General features: G+C 33.3%; 1 protein-coding gene across 1 annotated transcript; it reads left to right on the forward strand.

Annotated features, from left to right (window-relative positions):
• Positions 1-15: 15 nt before the first annotated feature.
• On the forward strand, positions 16-18,699 carry LOC120345382 (TBC1 domain family member 2B-like). Its single transcript, XM_039414809.2, has 21 exons — positions 16-248; positions 1,708-1,792; positions 2,131-2,321; positions 3,302-3,515; positions 5,327-5,491; positions 6,392-6,541; positions 6,649-6,723; positions 6,916-7,025; positions 7,894-7,978; positions 8,829-8,956; positions 9,523-9,585; positions 10,456-10,641; positions 12,352-12,462; positions 13,388-13,617; positions 14,273-14,446; positions 14,630-14,740; positions 15,157-15,354; positions 15,552-15,690; positions 16,170-16,355; positions 17,005-17,126; positions 17,683-18,699. Exons 1-21 carry the CDS (start codon positions 165-167, stop codon positions 17,876-17,878), a joined length of 3,003 nt encoding a protein of 1,000 aa, XP_039270743.2. The 5' UTR covers positions 16-164; the 3' UTR covers positions 17,879-18,699.
• Positions 18,700-18,788: the final 89 nt, after the last annotated feature.

The following is an 18,788-nucleotide window of genomic DNA, read 5'->3' on the forward strand; positions in this document are numbered from 1 at the left end:
ACAGCCTGTGTTCAGCAAAGTGACTATTCAGTCTAGCTTGCAGTCTTGTGTTGTGCTGTGCATAAGTTCTTGCTGTGAACAGTTTCTGACCTGCTCAGTTTTGGGCTTCTGAAGTACAACAGTGCTTATGAGTTTTTGCATTTGAACGATTACATAGCAGCTGCATGGCTGATAAGGAGGCGACGCCATGTCCAACAGACATTTTGGTGGATATAGGGGATGAATCTGAAGCGTTTGAGATAATACAGGTAAAATTGAAAGTTTTTTTTTCTCTGATTCCATAGTGTTCTGTCCGTTTAAGCCAGTTTGTGGCTACGGTGACATAGGCTAGCGCTAGACTCAATTCAGTAATTATAAAGGCATCGCAGGCAAAAATGTTTTTCAAATCCCATGCCGTGTTCCGAGTGGAAGGCGCATAAATACAGAAAGAAGAATAAACAAAATCTTCCTAGAAAACACTTTATTCTGTTATTTCAGTAGTCTATATAAATATTCTGATCATCTTTTAGTCTTTTACTAAACTTCTCTGTACTGCTGTATCTTGTGTTAGACTAGTCATATAAAATAGCTCGTTTCACAAACTATGTATTAAATCAAATACAAAACCAGAAAACGGACCAATTACAGAATTAGTACAAAAATAGATTTTCTCTTCAATACTGCAATAAAAGTATTAGGCATGTCACTGCAGCACTGTATTGTTGATACTATCTGACTGTTGCTTGAACAGTTAGTCGCTTACAACATTATAATAACAGAATAATTTTAGACTATCTACTCTATAGAAAGAAATTCATTCATATAGAATAAATTGATTTTAGTCTCTTTTTGTATTTATTGGTCTATTTTGTCCCAGTTATCACTGTATTAATACTATTATTTTATAACAAATAACTGAATAACATGGCATTTTATTCAGTAACTGTGCTGTTATATTGCTGTGCTTGAATATTATTACCGGTAACCAATTTTTATGCATTTAAAACAAGAAAAATTTTAGATTCTGAACTAATGCCTAGTTATACAATTCGAGGGTCTCGTGTAGTTTCGTACCTAACGTACTTCTAGTGGGCGTAGCATAACAATTTTTTGATATGTCAATCCTAACCCCCATCTGACTACTCCATCCAAAAATTAAATCACTACGATATCACAATCATGTCATAGAGCTTGCCAAATATAAGCACGATCGACCGAAATGGCATTGGCGCCGACGATAAAGAACTGACTGACGTTATCGATCTCTCTCCTATGGGAATTGTTGCGACGAGAAAACGAGATAAATAACTGTTAGATTTCGGGTGCTTGTTTGCGCGTCTTGGATGGCAGTTTGTATAGTTTGAAGGGCTCTATTACGTCACTGTAACGTCGTAAAGACATAATTTTTGGATGGTGTAGTCAGGTGGGGGTTAGGATTGATACGTGGAAAAATTGTCATGCTACGCCCACTAGACGTATGTTAGGTACGAAACTACATGAGACCCCAATTCAATAGGATGTAGGATTTCGGTTTTGAAGTATTTACATAAAAGCGCATTCTTACAATTTGTCATTCATCTATAGAAATAGTTAGATATGCAATTTATTGCTATGCCTGTGAGCGTGTGGTTATACATTTTGACATGCATACGTGAGGTTTAATATACAAATACATTTTTTACATACATTTTTATATGGTAAAATATACCGTTGTTTCCGTGTTAACAGCCACTTTCTCCAGAGGAATGCAATACTAATGAAGATCGATTATGTGGATATTTGGCAAAAGTTAGTCAAGGGGGTTTTATTAAAGGTAAGAGTTTGTACTGGGAAATATGATTTATAATGAAAAATTCATAAAAAAGTCTTGAGTTTTTGTCGAGCTTGAACTCTTCCGGTTTTTGATAAAGTATGAAAAGTATTTTGTATTATTCCATATGCAGAAAGGATCATTTTGTCAATTTAGATTAGGTGCATCCATAATACATGGAGCTTTGCTTTGTGAAATAGAGTCTTGGTCTCGTTATATGTAATGTAGCCATTCCTAGATCACTTTGTATGTTTAGTATTGGTTCGAAAAACATACTCTTATCATTTTTATATAGGTGGCTATACTGTTAGAAAAATGTATGTTATATTCATTTGTTACAGGTTCCAAAACCAGATGGTTTGTTTTCGACAAAGAAACATGCTCTTTAAATTACTATCGGTCTCCAAAAGATACTGCAGGAAATCCACTTGGTTCTATTCCTATTTCGAGCTCTGCATTCACATGTACTGCAGATGGATTACTTGTGAATTCATTCCAGATTATGCATGAAACTCGAACTCATGTCTTGCAGGTTTATAAACTGTTGTTATGGTACATTTTTTATATAGATTTCGACATGACTACTACTACTTTTAAACTTCACTGAAGTTCAAAAATGTGACATCACTATAGAACAATGTGTCTTTCTGTGGTTATAGATAGGATATTGTTTGTTGTGATTCTATAATTGAAATGAACGTTATATCACTGTAGGATAGGATAGAATTTACATATATATTTATCCCAAGGAGAGAAAAGAAGATAATATGGCTTAATCATATTATGGCGAACCACGACCTCTCATCTGGTTATCGGTCTATGTCAGGTATGGAGTTGGCCAATTTTTTGTTTCATATGCATGGACTTGATGATGGAGGAAGCCGTAACCTACCAGCGGTTGCGTGAACCATGCTACGACGGCGAGGAGTGCAGCAATCGTACATTATTATCCCCCACTGGATTCAAGCTTTCAAACACACGTGGGTTAATCAAAAGTGTAGCAGCGAGTGTACTCCTAACGCTGATGCGCCACGCCTAGCACGATGCGCCACGCCGTCAAGCACATATATAAGCCTATTCTATATTATAAGTTGTGTATAATACATTATTCTGTGAAAATAACGGACGAAATCATGTGTAGGGCACAGGCACCTTAATTTGTAGATAGGGTTTGGTGTGCTCCTGGTTTATCAACAATTTTTAGATTTTCTTCAACATGGGCCAACATGCTTCTTGTTTGTTGTTCACAATTCTTGCATGCTTTGGTCATGGGCTCATGGCATTCATCCCCAAATATGCATGATGCGAGTGCCATTCTGATTTGTGATTTCAGTCGTCAAGATTTTTTTACCTACACTTTGCTTTGGTCACTTCAGACTAACAGTTTGGGCCAAGTTGTAGATCAATGTATACAGTTATATAATACAATATACAATATTATTATATCATATATTTGTCTCATCACTAAATGTTAATTAAGTTAGGAATAAGAATCATATAATTTTATTTTAGGCTTGTGATCAAAAAACAATGCTATGGTGGTTGCAAGAACTGCAAACAGAAAGAAGAGTTTTCAACACAAAGCAGACTCAGAGATCTTCAAGTAGAATTAAACCAAAGGCTGATACAGAAGCAGATACAAATCCTGCTGTTTTAAATATTGATGAACAAAAATCATCTGGACTTATCGACAAATTTCCTGGGGAAAGTGAAGTGAAAAATCTAGGTGAATTATTATTGATTTGATATCAGCATTGCATTAGCAATTGTGAGATGTAAAATTTTACAATATAGCAAAAATAGAACTCTAATAAAATCACATTTTCATAAGTTTTAACGAAAAAAAAACATACAGAAGAACTTGGGTATCTTTACTTTTTATCGTATCGATGTGTTGTATAATTTGAGATTTTAGAGGTTACTTCATAACTTAGTGCATATGGGTTGGCTTCTTCTTTTATTCCAATTTTCCTTTTTTTTAGTTCTATTACGAGTTCGGGGACTGTCTGTGTTAGCCAAGTAAATACCCCATAAATAGGGATCCGTACCTTTACACAACTTGATGTAAAGTAGGTGAACAAAAGTAACTAATTTGAGCCCTAACACTTGTTTGCAGCCTACATCATGTCAATCTTTTAATACAGGCTTCTATTTTTATTGCATATGAGTGTAAATCCACAATAAGCAATCGTAGGATTTTGAGAAAGGGGTTCTTGTAACTCAAAAAATAGTAAAAAAGAGAGCTGTGGACAAGCCAAGCACAGAGTTCTACTCCACCAGTGAGCTTAGTGCATTTACAAAGGCTTTAGTTGATATAGTCACACGGTTTCATAACATCAGTTGAAAGTATATACCAGTATACTGATAGGATAGACTTTAAACGAATATGATTGGTTGAAAATAGAAAAACAGGAAAGAGAAAGATCATAATAGTTCAAAAAAGCAGTAAAAAAGTCAGATGTAACATCAGTTGAATGAAAGTATATACCAGTATACTGATGGGATAGACTTTAAATGAATATGATTGGTTGAAAATAAAAAAAAAACAGGAAAGAGAAAGATCATAATAGTTCAAAAAAGCAGTAAAAGAGTCAGAAGTAGATTATGAACAGAATATGAAACAGAATTTGAGAAAGGTGATCTCACATAGTACAGCTGATTATAACAGAGGACTAACTATAAGTTGAAGAATATATTAGAGAAATCAAGACCTTGACTAGCTGGTTGCAATATGGGGAAAGGGAATTCCTTGGCCAAGTTGTTCTCACCAATGTATACAAAATGAACTTTGTACGATATCAGTATATGAAAGAGCTCAAAGATTTTGTGTTTGATTTAACCCAAAATAGAAACATGGAAAGTATCTTTATCAAGGAAGTTGTTGGTCGAGTCAAACCACCTTTTCCTAGTCTATAATGAACTTCCACCACCTTTTCCTACTTCATAATGAACTGGTATTTTAACTGAAAGCCGATTTGGGGTAATATGTTTATGACAACCATAATTGTGATCAATCATACCAAATTTAAAGTGGTGCCAGATAATTTTGTTTCAAGGTTTTTGTAATTAGTATTTTTTTAAATGAACTGTATGTACCCAAGTTTATGTGAATGTGTTTGATTTGGTTCTAGAGCTTTCTTAACTTTGGATTTAACTGGTAGATGTCAGTATACTCAATTATCCTCGAAAACTGAGGTAAATTGAGTATACTGACTTTCAGAAAAAAATGCATTTTAGGGTCACTTGAATACATTGAATAAGATTCAACATGTTATTCAAGGAAGTACAGAGTCAGAACTCAGAATGTTACAATGAAACCATAATTTCAGAGAGAATCAATTCCACTCAGATTTTACATCGCTTCAAATGTTAAAAACTACTCAAATAACCCCACAATACCATGTTTCAATCAAATCTCTTACAATTTCCACCACAAGTCTCTTTCTACTTCACTCAGATTATTTATTATAGATATTATATAGATTATTATATTATTAATGACGGTAAGTCATTTTACTTTTTATATATTTTATTCAGAACTCCAAGTAAATCGTGACTGTTTATCAGTTATTCCTGTTCTACCAAGGATTGAGAATCCACCAGATACCGTTGGAATAAAATCTGCAAATATGAATATAAAACAAGGGTCAAGTGGACTCCCTGGTTTATCAGATTTTGGCAACAAAGTCACACAATTAGGAGGTGATTGCCCTTGATAAAATTATCAATTGTATACTATTTGGCATTGGGAGCTAGAATAAGTGGTTGATTATTTGGTCATTGCCTCCAAGCAGACTTAATGTATTCACATTTGAGTTGTATTACGCGATGTTGGTTATTTATTTACCTATCACATTAGATGGTTCAACTACCAAGCCTCGATCATCAATGATAACAGTTGTCCAACAATCAAGTTGCTAAAACTTGGCTAATGTTTATTTAGATATTAGAACCTTGGGTGTCGCTGCTTGATAACCAGCTTTGGTTCCCCGCGGCTTCCCTTTCCCAGTGAAATGTGTATTCAATATTATTTATTGGTCTTAATTTTGCATGTTAACTTTTTTTACTGGATGGAAAAAATAAACTTGACTATGACTATGACATTGTTCTTAGGTGAGCATGAAAAGGGTTGACTGAGATCAACAACTTTTTTTTCTTTTATAGCGATTCAAAATACTTCTTCTCAGATGGTAATATATTCAGTGTGAGCATCGGGGACTGTAGATTCGGAAAAACAAATTCACATCTGAAACCAAGCTTTGATCCCTCTAGGAAATGAATCAAACACCTGGTTGATAAAATATTGGTCCAAGATTTAGAATAAAAATAGATTTTGCTATTTGTATGAGGTATCAGTAAAGCATAAATGTTAAAAGATAATTGGATGGTTAGGAGCTGGAGCCACTAGAAATCCTAATAGCTCTGGCTCCAGCTCCATCTAATATGGTAAGCTTGACTCCAGCTCTGGCTTCCCAGCCCTGTTCAACTGCAACATTATCTTGAAAATTAAAGTCTATTATATTGAATGTTATTTCGAAACCATATAACTTTTGAAGCATGATAATTTGCTTCTAATAATTTATTCTCTCATGTACTTTTCAGAAGGAATAGCAAAAATGAGAATCAAGCCTCCACGTCCTGCTCCACCTGCACCAACCAGTGTGTTTTATGCGAAACACACCAATCCAGACTCGGAAGAACATTTGACATTGGGTCCCGCATTGAAGGCAACTAAAAGTACAGAAACAAAAAGTAAGATAGATTTTGGAACCAGTTAAATCAAGATATTTCAAATTGATGTTTAATAACAGTCATTTCGACATGCATCATATAATATATATAATACTCTTTATTCCTAGATAAAAGGCCGAGGTCTCGCACAACTGCTGGAATTACCCATTTGCTTGACAAAATCCAAACAACCGTTAAATCAGGTAGATATTTAGTTGATTGACTAATCTATTTTTTACTGTTTCCTTCAAGAAATTCTAGTAAAATCACATACATTGGGAAGTTAATGTTACTTAACCTGATGATATTGTAGATTTCACATTGTCTCACATTAGTATCATCATTTATTTGGATGGGGGTCGAACCTAAACTCTTACATTTACTTTTGTTTTGAGGCGGTAAAATTCTTCATCATGATTCTAAGCATGTAGAAGAAATTACTGGGACATTAAATCTTGTCAAAGAAGAAATTGAACTGATGAAAACAAGTTTGGAATCAAAACAGGTTGGTTTTGCTTTAACTTTTTGACTATTTTTTCTAGAAATATGGAAAATATTCATGTAATGTTATGTGATAAGTACAATTTTAAAATAACGTATATTAGATAGAGCAAGTCACTTAGTATTACGATAAAGAAATATTCCTTTCAAGTGTAGAAACTTCCCAAGGAAACTTTGTGGATAATTTGACGTGTGCAGTTTTGGAGAAAAATAAGTGTGTGACATTCTAAAAGGGGTTATGTAATTAATATCATATAATACAGGGCTTCACAAAACTTGAACAATTAATGGTTTTATTTTTAGTAAATTTATTTGTTTATTTTATATTTGATATTGAAGTGTTGCTCAATAGTATTACATCGTAAAAACTTGGTAGAATCTATTTTGCTGATGCAAACTACGCCACGATTGCTTTCAATATTAATTTAATCTTGTGTCCATATGAGAATTGAATGCCGTTTAGAATTTGGGACGTACTCGGATTACGATATTTTACAATATCATTTTTTTTTTAATTGGGGTGGCTCGGAAAGAGGTTTTTTGATTACTTTTGCTGTTTTTTGATTATTAAAATTTTTAAATAAATCTCTTATTTACAAAAATTTATTTGGAATTTAATTTGAATCAAATTCTTATGGTATCCTTATAAACCATAGCCCGATACAGTAAATATCTGGGAGGTAGTTTTATGCACTATCTTTAGTTTTATGAATGTGGTACTCGGTACTCTTCCAGCTTGTACCTGAAAGTTATATATCATATTTTATATATAAATCTGTTTTGGTATTTCAAATCTCCTACATTGCATTTCGTAATTCGTTCGATCATATGACTCGAATGAACAATTTTCAGCAATTTTTTTTTTATGACAGGAAACAATTGAATTATTAAAGAAGGAATTGGATATGTACAGTTCGCTCACTACAACAAACACAAAAACCATTCCTACAGTCAGTGGTAAAGTTTTTTCTGCTTTGTTGTTTGTTTTGCGGAAGAACTATAATACATTGTTTAGCTTCTTGCTGAGGCTATCTTAAACATAACATGACTCAAATCACCATGTCTTTCTTGGCTCATATTTGACCAAGCATGATTTTGTTTTGAAGAAAACTAAAATAGTCCATATATGTATTCTGCTTCTTGTTTTGTTTGTTGAATATACAAACTGGAATGGAGAGGAAGTTTCTACCCACCTGATGTTACTAACTGTTTGAAAATTCTTTTAATGGTTACTGGTGTATTGAAGTTGATCATATTGAATTTTTATAATCAGTATTGCTGTTCAATAATATATATTTCCTTGTATGTTTTAAACCTTTATATCAATATTATCAAGTAGCTAGCTTTGGTGTGATGAGCTTTACGAAGTGCTTTATAACTGAGTATACTAAGTTATAAGACCAGAATCTTTATTAGATTAGTGTTTTCCACTTAATTACGTATGGCGTCTGGAAAATTTTGAAACAAATCTAAAAACATGACATTATTTAAAGAAACAACAAAAAAAGCCTCTTGATGAAAAATACAGTTATATTTGAATTTTTGTCTGAGTTTGATATTCCATAAAGAGGATCTTTTGGAAATGAGTATTTTCTATGATAAAAAAGAACAGCATGATCTCTTTTCACAAAATAGCGAGTATATTTGTAAAGTCATTCTGTGGAAGGAAGTAAACAAGGAAAAAGGACTTGCAGTTCAGTACGCAATATCCTAGTACCTTCAGATTTTCTATGGATGGACTTTTTTCTATTGCTGCTTAAACATTTTGGCTTATAACTTGAACTTTTTGTATTGTTTTAATTTGTAGAAGAACCAGGAAGTCCATCTTCACATCATCAAATGAGATCAGAAATAACAACATTGAAATTAACAATTGAACATTTAAGGGAAGAGGTAGATGAAACCAAGCTTTCTTTCAGACAACAGGAAGAAAAGGTATGACATTATGTGTTATTCCTTTATGGATAGTGATTTTTAAACTATTTTGGAAATTATTTCTTAAAAAAAGACAGTTGTGGACTTGTGGTACATGGTTGGCTGTGAACACTCATCCATGACTTGTCAGTAAATCCACCAACGAAAAAATTGTATACCAGAAGTTTTTTCCAAAGAATTTCAGTTATGTAGAATTCACTACCATATAGCTGTTTCTCTGATTGTATTCACCCAAACTGCTGAAAGATTAAATTTTTCTTCTCTCTGTGAATGACACAATCAATGGCATTATCGATGAAATTAAATTTGGAAGTCTAATTACTGCAACTCACTCCTCCAACTACTGGCCTATTCCTTTTTTGATAATATGTCTCACAGTTTTGTCTTTGCCACGTTCATTTCTTGTTTTGTTTGACTCTTATGCGTTATGTACATATGCCTCAACAACTACTAGAAGGATTTTATTGCGAGCACTGATTTTTTTATAACGAATTAGTACTCGGATAAGTGCAACGGTGTACTGATTTTTGACAGTGTGTACATAACGATATACACTTTCATTTCAGACAAAATTATTTCAAGAAATGTTGCAAGTCAAAGATGGTATTGTTGTGCAATTGACAAATGAGGTAAGTTGAGAAAAACAATAATTTATATACTCATCCTAATTGTGAAAACAACAGTCCATGTTTGCCTTTCTCTAAAAATAGAAATGTGCAGGTATCAAACTCTTTTTGTTATATACCAGTCAACATTAGATTCACATAAAAACTGTTCCCACTGAGACTGATTTTGATCTGTCTTAGGGGTAAATTTGGCAAGTAGAATATTCTCATTTTTCTCTACTACTTTATTATGCTACCAGTTTTATTATCGTCACATGAGAAAATGCATACTTTGATCATATATCAGTTTGCACAGTTGCTAGAATAACAATGGGCTCTTTTATATTACATATTATATTTTATTATGTTCTTACTACAGAGAAATTTGTCTGTTTGTCAGTTTTTAGTAAAAAACTGGCCAGTTGCGCGCTTCATATGTATCATGTGCCCTCATTACGATCAATTTTTGGCATCTACATCCTCAATTCTACAACATTGAAAAACCTTCTTTCACAACCCTTTTTCCTCATCATGCATTAAAGGTATTTGTAGTAAAAGTCAAAATAGGGAAAAATTAGAGGAGTAGCTCGTCTTTGCGAAAGAGTGAAAAAGACCATCAGGATTAAACCACTGATCTAGGGGTTTTGTATCAATTTGAATCAATTTTTGCGAACCTGCGTGGGTAATTAGAGATGCAGTGGTGATCGCGTTCTCAGCGCTTTACATGATACATCACATTGCCGAGCCTACAAGCCAATTCCTTTCTGATTACCCATAATAATCTAGTGTAGAATGTTTAAGGTCAATATTTTCTCAACAAATTTATTAGCAAATTTATTTACAAATTTATTAGCCGACTGATAAGTTATGAAACTGACTTGTTATTTTATTCAGTTATATGAAATGGAAAAGTCTTACAAATCACTTGTGAATGAACATGCAAGTGAAGTAAGTAAAGGTAAAGATTCAGCATTAACCGATAATCCATCTGCTCAGCAACTAACGGAAAGTTCATCTTCTCTCGAAAGTGATAAAACTGCTGTCAGCGGTGAAGCTATGACCGAATTCAAAAAACTAAAGGTAATCACTCATTGTTGTTTTTAATAATTTTTTACTTTAATAAACAGCTTCAATATTACTTCCATTCAAGCATTGAAAAAGGTGACAAAAAATTAAACAAATACGGCTTTAATTTGATTAATAAAGAGGGACTTTAATATGCATGCTACAAATGTTCACTTCAAAATTGTGTGAGAAACATCGTGTTCTTATAATACAGTGTTAAAGTAAGGTGGCTAGCACAGTGGTTCTCAACCTTTTTCGGTGTCAGAGCTGCATCTCAAACTTTAAAGTTGTAGGAAGTCGCATGAAAATCGACACATAAATAGCCTCAAAATAAAACTCAAGCACAGTATGTATTTTAAAATAACTACCAGTACATCAACAAAACTCGGGGTAAAATCTGATTTGAGGCTAAACTTGACATTTGCTTTGTCTTTTAATCCTGACGTCTGAAAAACAGAGCCACAATCATGATGGAAGCATTCACCAGTATATAGAACAATGTTCATAGCTACATAACAATATCTTCATATTTTCATAATGTTGTCTATTCAATTTGAAAATACCTAAATAATTGGAAATAATTAAATTAAAACGCCCAATTATATTTATAAAGAGTGTGAGCTTTTTTGAAAGTGTGCTAGACATTTTGTTTTGACAAACTAACAGATTGTTCAAAAATACCTAATCTGCATAGGGCACAGGATAGCCTGCATGTGATTACTGTTAAACTGACTATTATCATATAATACAACCTTAATATTACACAACCTTAATATTATAACAATAACAATGAAAGAAGTTAACAGGCAGTGTTGCCAGAAATAGACAAAACGAAATAGTACATATAATACAATATCAACAATTACAGGAAACATTGAATTCAGTGTACTGAAACGCAGGCTAAACATTGAGGAAAAACACGTTGCCATTACAATGAAAGGTTGCACTCAAAACGACCTGACAACTTTTCTGGCATCGATTCAACTACTGGAGTTCAGTCTTTCAATTTTAAGCCATTGATTTATTTTCAATGAAAAATATTCATTGGATATTAAGAGCCGTAGAAACGATAGTTGAGAGCCACATGCGGCTCTAAGAGACGCGGTTGAGAATCACTGGTCTACCACATCTCCTCGATCCTACCATCATAAATGGTAAAAAATTCGAAACTTGGTGGATGATTTCTAAATCAATTTTTAAACCAATGCCGTAATTGATTAAATTAACACATTAACACTTGAATCAACATTTTTTCATCAACACCCTTCTCATTATTGAATTTCTTTGTAACATTATAGCTCCTTACTAGGATATCATGTCTTATATTCATTTTTGAAAAAAGTTGATGAAATCACTTAAATAAACAATCTTATGGGAATCACAGCCTCCCATCCCGCATTAGTCCTGGTATGAAAAAAGTGAATATTTGAAGCAAGTTAATTCAGATACATGGACTTAGATAGTGACTGAAGCCTTGAACCATATTTTGATTATGAGAAGGTCAGCAGTCTACCTGCTTATATGTTTTTTCTACAAAATTAAAATCATCACACCCATGGTGTGTAGTAGCAGGTATATGCTCTAGCATGTAACACAGGGCATCAACTGTTCTGTTGTCTTCTGTATCTAACCATTTTCACTTTGCTATTTTGACTAACAGTTCTCAACACTATTGCATATTTACTAACCATACAAATTGTCTACGATTATTTCTTTCGATGACAGGATGAAGTAGAAGGCTATCGACTACAAAACAAATTCTTGAACAATGAAATTCTAGAACTCACACACTTGAGAGAAGTTGATAGAAATAAAATGGATTCTTTACATGATAAGGTTATATTATTAGCAAATGTATCATATACTCTATACCATATTAAAGAAAATTAATTCAATCTAATGCAATGCTGCTATTGGAAATTGCAGTTTGTATACGATGCCTTATTCGATTACCTATGAATCTTTCGGTGCTCTTGTAGTATGTATACCAGGTTAGGGTTAGGCCATAATTTTTATGTGAGGTAGCGAACAAAATTAGTTACCTCCATATTGGTACACATACTTCTGGAGCTGGAGCGCTAATCTTTCTTATTACTTGTCAGGTGTGGCAGTTTTTATGGTGGCTTACTTGTATTGTATACTTTTTAAATGTGCATGTAAGTGCCTGGGTGGCATGTAGAATATATTGAACATTACCATAACATTTCTCAGTTTTAGTATAATTCATTTATCTGAAACTAATGTAGGATATCAAATTTATATTGGGGCAGAGTAGAGTCAGCAAGCTATGATCGTATGGCAACTTGTGGGCTTCCAGTCCCTGTCGGTTATGGTAATAGATAACAATTCAATCATTCCAAATGCATTATGATTTTCATCATTCCAAATGCATTATGATTTTCATCAACATCGTAACTTAAGGTGGAACAGTATTGGTTAAAATTATGAAGTTTTTCCTTTGCATAATAATTTAAATTGTTTGTGTTGTATAAACCAGTACTTAAAATCTGGCATACGAACAACGCTGTCTTCATCTTGTTACAAACCTTTTTTAATGAGGTGTTCTCACTCTGAACAAGGCTATGTAGAAGCAGTCACTGATAAATGGGCAACCACTATTTTTCAAACGAACTGAATATTTAAATCCTGGATAGGGTTATAAGTGGGGGATTGAAACCCAAGCACCAACATTGGGGCCAGCACTTCGACCACCAGACAATCACTCCGAAACAATTACTCAAATAATGCTTTTCTATTGTAGATTCTTCACCAAGAAGCCTTGCATTGTCAACTCCAAAGCAAATATTTTATTCTTCTTTCTGAAATGGATAGAAATAGATCAGAAACACTTGTGTATAGTGCTGACACAGAGAATCCTCTTCTACATCAAGAGGAAGGAGGTTCTTCAAAACCAAATGTTGTCAAGCAACTCATACAGGAAGCTATAAAAGAGGGAGAGTGTAGAGCTGAAGAAATCAGTGCTTCATTCAAGTAGGCTATGTCTCCTTTTTATGCAAATTGATTTAATCTAGGGATGACGGGTCATGAAATTAATACTCGACTCCAAACTCCGGGCCATTTATAAAACAACTCTCAAGCTCAAAACTTGGAAAAAAAATTAAAATGACAACTTTGATATTTGCAAGCTTTATTGAGAATGCTTAGTTAACTTTTTTGATTGGGTTGAGATGAGCTGGAAAATTTTACTTGGATTAGAAGTCTGGAATCTAGAAAATTTTTAATTAACAATTATTATTAACTCCTGACAGCTTGATAGTTTTAAAAATAAGACTCCAACTAAAATGAATTTTAAAACCAAAAAACACATAGAAGTTATTGTTGGAAGAATTTGTTTGAAATGAAATAATGTCCTCTGATTTGTCTTTGATAATTAAACTTGAATTTTTAGAAAAAGGGAGATGTAGCAGTATTTTTTGCCATATCCCTCATATAGCCCTCGGCACAGTAATATGTTATTTACTGTGTTTGATTATTGTTTGCATTTTTTCTTAAAACCACCAATTTTTATTTATATTCTTGTCAAAAGTTTGATTATCCTGACTATCAATTAGCATTTAGACAAAAGCTTCATTAGCTATGTCCAGTCTTTGCTGCCTAACCAACTTTTGCATTTTTTATTGTTTAGGTCGAGCAAATATGACAGATATGGATTCACTCAGGTTGTTGATGATGGAGATGAATCGACATTCTTATCTGCTGCTAGTCGTCTTCAACAGCATGCCTCCAACATTGTCAATTCAATAGAAGAGCATGATGCTACTGTTGCAAATAAATGGCAGAAATATGTTGCTGAAAACAAGTAAATTTGATATCATATTTGGTTAAGTGTATAAATTGAGTTTATCAGGTTTTTTGATAATTTTCTCAAAAATCAAAGGTTATTATATTAAAGGTTACACGAATAATTTTTTGTCTTTTTATATTTGTTTTATTTTTGTTTGGTAAAATTTATAGTCTAATTGGATTAATTTTATTTATTCAGAGAGTGGCAAAGAAATGGTGAATTCAAATCACTGGTTAGACTTGGAATTCCGCATGATTTGAGGCATAAAGTTTGGAGATATTTGGTTCATATCAGAACTTATGAACTCAGGTAATGTAACATTTAAACTATTATATCTTGTAAATTAATATAAATAATATCTTTGCCATAGCTGACATTGGCTGGTAACTAGATAAAAGGCAGAGGTTCAAAATATGGAATATCTAAAACTAATTTGTCAATGGTCACCAGTAGATCCTTCAATGTTTGAGATGATTCACATGTTGCAGGGTAGTAGGGTGGTACACGTAACATCTGTTCAGTTACTGCTTCCTCCACCACCAAATCCATGCATTTCAAAGAAATAAACTGGCTGACTAATCTAATACCCTGCATAGACTGGTCAGTGAGCAAGAGGCCATGGTCCACCATATTATTGAGCCTTCTCAAATCATATCCCATCCTAAAGTCACTGGTCAATTACGATGGCCTCCTGCAATAAATATTAAAATCTTATCATTTTACAGGCAGCAGCTGAATGCTGATGGAACATACTACACAAGGCTGACAGAAACTACAGTTGCTCCACTGCATGCTAAACAAATTGATTTAGATTTACTAAGAACACTGCCTAGTAATAGATTCTTTGCATCTATGGAATGTGTTGGGATTCAGCAATTGAGACGAGTATTGAGAGCATACAGTTTACATAACCCGGGTATCGGGTAGGGTGATTATTTAATTTTTTCCATATTTTTGTTAATGCATTGCTTTCTTTGTGAATATTTAGGCACATTGTCTAATTTGTAAAACGGACAGTTCAAAAAAGTATCCTTAAAATTATATTTAAATATATTATGGACAACAGTAGGCTTTGATTTACCTTGTTATTTTGATTTGGTTAACTTGATACTTTTTTCAGATATTGTCAAGGATTGAATAGAATGGCAGCTGTTTCCCTTCTATATCTTGGTGAAGAAGATGCGTTCTGGTGTTTGGTTGCAATTGTTGAATGTATTATGCCATCTGAGTATTATACACCAACTTTGACTGCTTCTCAGGTATGTCGTCTTCCACATTATAGTTTCGTTGTCTGGTAGTTCCATAACTATTCTTAGGCAACTTATGTCTCAACATTTCCACGTTTTGCAGATGCTTCTTTGTTTGCTTTATTGTTACTTCTAAGGCATTTAGCGATGTAATATGCTTTGTGGCGATAAAGTAATTTATGGCATTTAGACTAGAGAATAAATATGCTATTTGGCAATTACCGGTATGTAGGGCAGTGGCGATTAAGTAAGTTAAGGCCTTTAGCGATTAAATATGCTTTTTGGCGATCACGACAGGCAATAGCGATTAAGTAAGTTAAGGATATATAATCAAATATTATTTTGGGCTATTTATAAAGTATATATATATAAATGCATATATAAATAAATGCATAGGCTTATAGTGTTCACCAAGATTTACAATTCTTCTATGTATGATGTAAAGCTTTGAACTTACTGTATCACCTTAACCTTTTCATATTTCTAAACAGGCAGATCAGAGAGTGTTCCGTGACTTACTTGCTGAAAAACTACCAAGATTACATCGGCATTTTGAAAACATGGGAATCGATCTTTCACTGATAACCTTCAACTGGTTTCTTTGCATCTATTGTGACAACGTTCCACCAGAAACTATGTTTAAAATTTGGGATATCTTTCTGAATGAAAGCTCCAAGGTTGGATATTATCAGAGTATAAAAATATGCTTTTGTTGTATAAAGATGACAATGACGAAGTTGGTTTCTGAGTCTGATTTTCTTGGGGATTGAAGAAAGCAACACAATGTGCGAGATTCCGCTGTCATCAATTGGTGGTTCATGTCAGCCTTGGTCAATTAATTTCGACCTGACTAATCATAACCATTCATTGGAAAATGTTGACTGACAGTCTATAGACTGAGAACTGTGCGAGAGGCTGGAAAATTTTTAAACCATCTTGTCAGGTTTTCCTTCTACTGGAATAAATTTAAGTTAATATCTTATCTTTAGTGTATTGTAGGCCTTTTCAATCCAAATTAGCTATTATTTTATTTTAGGTATGGCATTCATCACCTGTGCATTTAAGAGGATGCTCTTATTCCTTAGGGATGTAGTAATAAATTTTAATTTAGGTTTTAGGCGCAACTAAAGACATTACATTGTAGTATGCAGTCTTGTTTTTGAATAGAGTGATTCAGTTTGTATTTCGAATACTACATATATATTGTTAAATTAAATGCATCTGGAAATATCTATTCAAATTATTCACCTAATCTGTCACAACTCTGTCTAATCCTAAGTGTTTTTGTTTTCAATAATATAATTATAGTATGTTTTTCTGTTTCAGGTTTTGTTTAGATTTGGATTGGCTTTTTTCAAACATATTGAAGAAGATATTCTTGAATTAAATGATTACATGACTTTGTTTAATTTGTTAAGAAGAATGAGTCACAGAATGTATGATGCAAGGTAATTCAAATCAATATTTTATTTTTTACCTTACTGAGAAAACAGAAGGTAGGAATGAGCTGAAAAATGGCATTTCAGGGTGAAGGGAGACACGATAAACAAATACAGGTTATCGAGCACCAACACCCTTGGATAAGTCTGAAAGATTCTCGGCTTCTGTCTATAGTGAATGTACCTTCTGCTCATAAAAACATCGATTGTAGAGTCAGGCAGGAGATTAGCAAAGCTAATGTTGCCTAACTGCAGCAAAGCTAATCTCCTGTTAACAAAGTCTGTTAACAAAGCTTTGTTCAAAGCAACTTCACACGAGTTGAAATTATTTTTTCTCAAATTGCAGTCTAAGCAAAATTCTTTTCAACCAAGATTCGCATTTAAATTTGCTTCAGATTCTCAGCCATTGTTTACTCATTGTTAAGCAAAATTCTTGGTTTTGGAGCATATTTTGTTTTTTAGTAAAACTGATACTTGTTAATAGTTCCTGGTATATCAGAATGTTTCATTTTTGTCTTTCCACCCCGTTGCTTTTTTACAGTAAAGATGCATTATTGTTTTTCAGAGTGCTTACACAAATAGCTTTCCAAGGAATGAACCCTTTTCCAATGAGAAAAATTCGGCGATTTCGATTGATTCATATGGAAAAAGTTCAGGCTGAACTTGAGCAACTTGATCTGCTGAGGAATGAGTTTGCAAGCCGTAGAAATAAAGCATCGTCTAACAGTGATATGTATAGTGATGATGAAGGAGATGATTAGGTGGATGAAAACTGTAAAATAACTTCAAAGTTACATAGCCATTGGTGGATGTTGTTTCTTCATTGAATGATACAAATTTAGCAATAAACAATCATATTTTTAGGCCGCTGTGGGTCTTGTTGCATAATATGTGTTGAAGATTCATAGTGCCCGTTAACTTTCGTATTCACTTAAGTTTCTGTTGAAAAAAGGTTGTTTAAGAAACAGTATTTTATCGGCAGATTGTGTATGACATGTTCATTTTGTCACCATTATGCAGTGCCAACTGCCAACATTTGCCAAAAGTAGATAAAATATTCGATTTAGTGTGCTGAGTAACTTTCTTTTACTCGCACTAGTCATTAATTGCGTAAGAGAATTCTATCCATACCAAACTCTTCCAAGATAACAATCCCGAGTCATTGTATTTTAGTGATTGCAATAATGATAATATAATTTTTATATGCAACGGATGTACATACAGTGACATTCCTGTTATGCACCAATATAAAGTAGAAATTTAGTTGTCCAGCCAGAAAAATTGTTGCAGTTATACTTTTGACATTCTGTTAGTTTTTGTGCAATATATGGCCACATTTTCCTATTTCCTTATATTATACCGTTATTATTATACTTATTACGATGTTGTAAAATCATAAATATTAACTGACTCAAATTGCATTTATAATCTACACATATTTCATTAACTTGAATATAAAGTGAAAGAATCATAAAGCAAGAACATTACGGAATTAGCGCTATTGATTTGGTTTCTGCGGGACTAACTTCTTATCCTTCTATGGGTTCTGCAAGATTGAAGATAATTCAAGAGTCTTGCTGCACACTCTCACGAATATGTTTCTGTAACGTTTACGGCGCTCACTTGGCTAATAACAGACAGTCCCCGAACTTTTTATAGAACTAAAGTAAG

Source organism: Styela clava, chromosome 8, assembly GCF_964204865.1.
Source record: "Styela clava chromosome 8, kaStyClav1.hap1.2, whole genome shotgun sequence".
Taxonomy (NCBI): Eukaryota; Metazoa; Chordata; class Ascidiacea; order Stolidobranchia; family Styelidae; genus Styela; species Styela clava.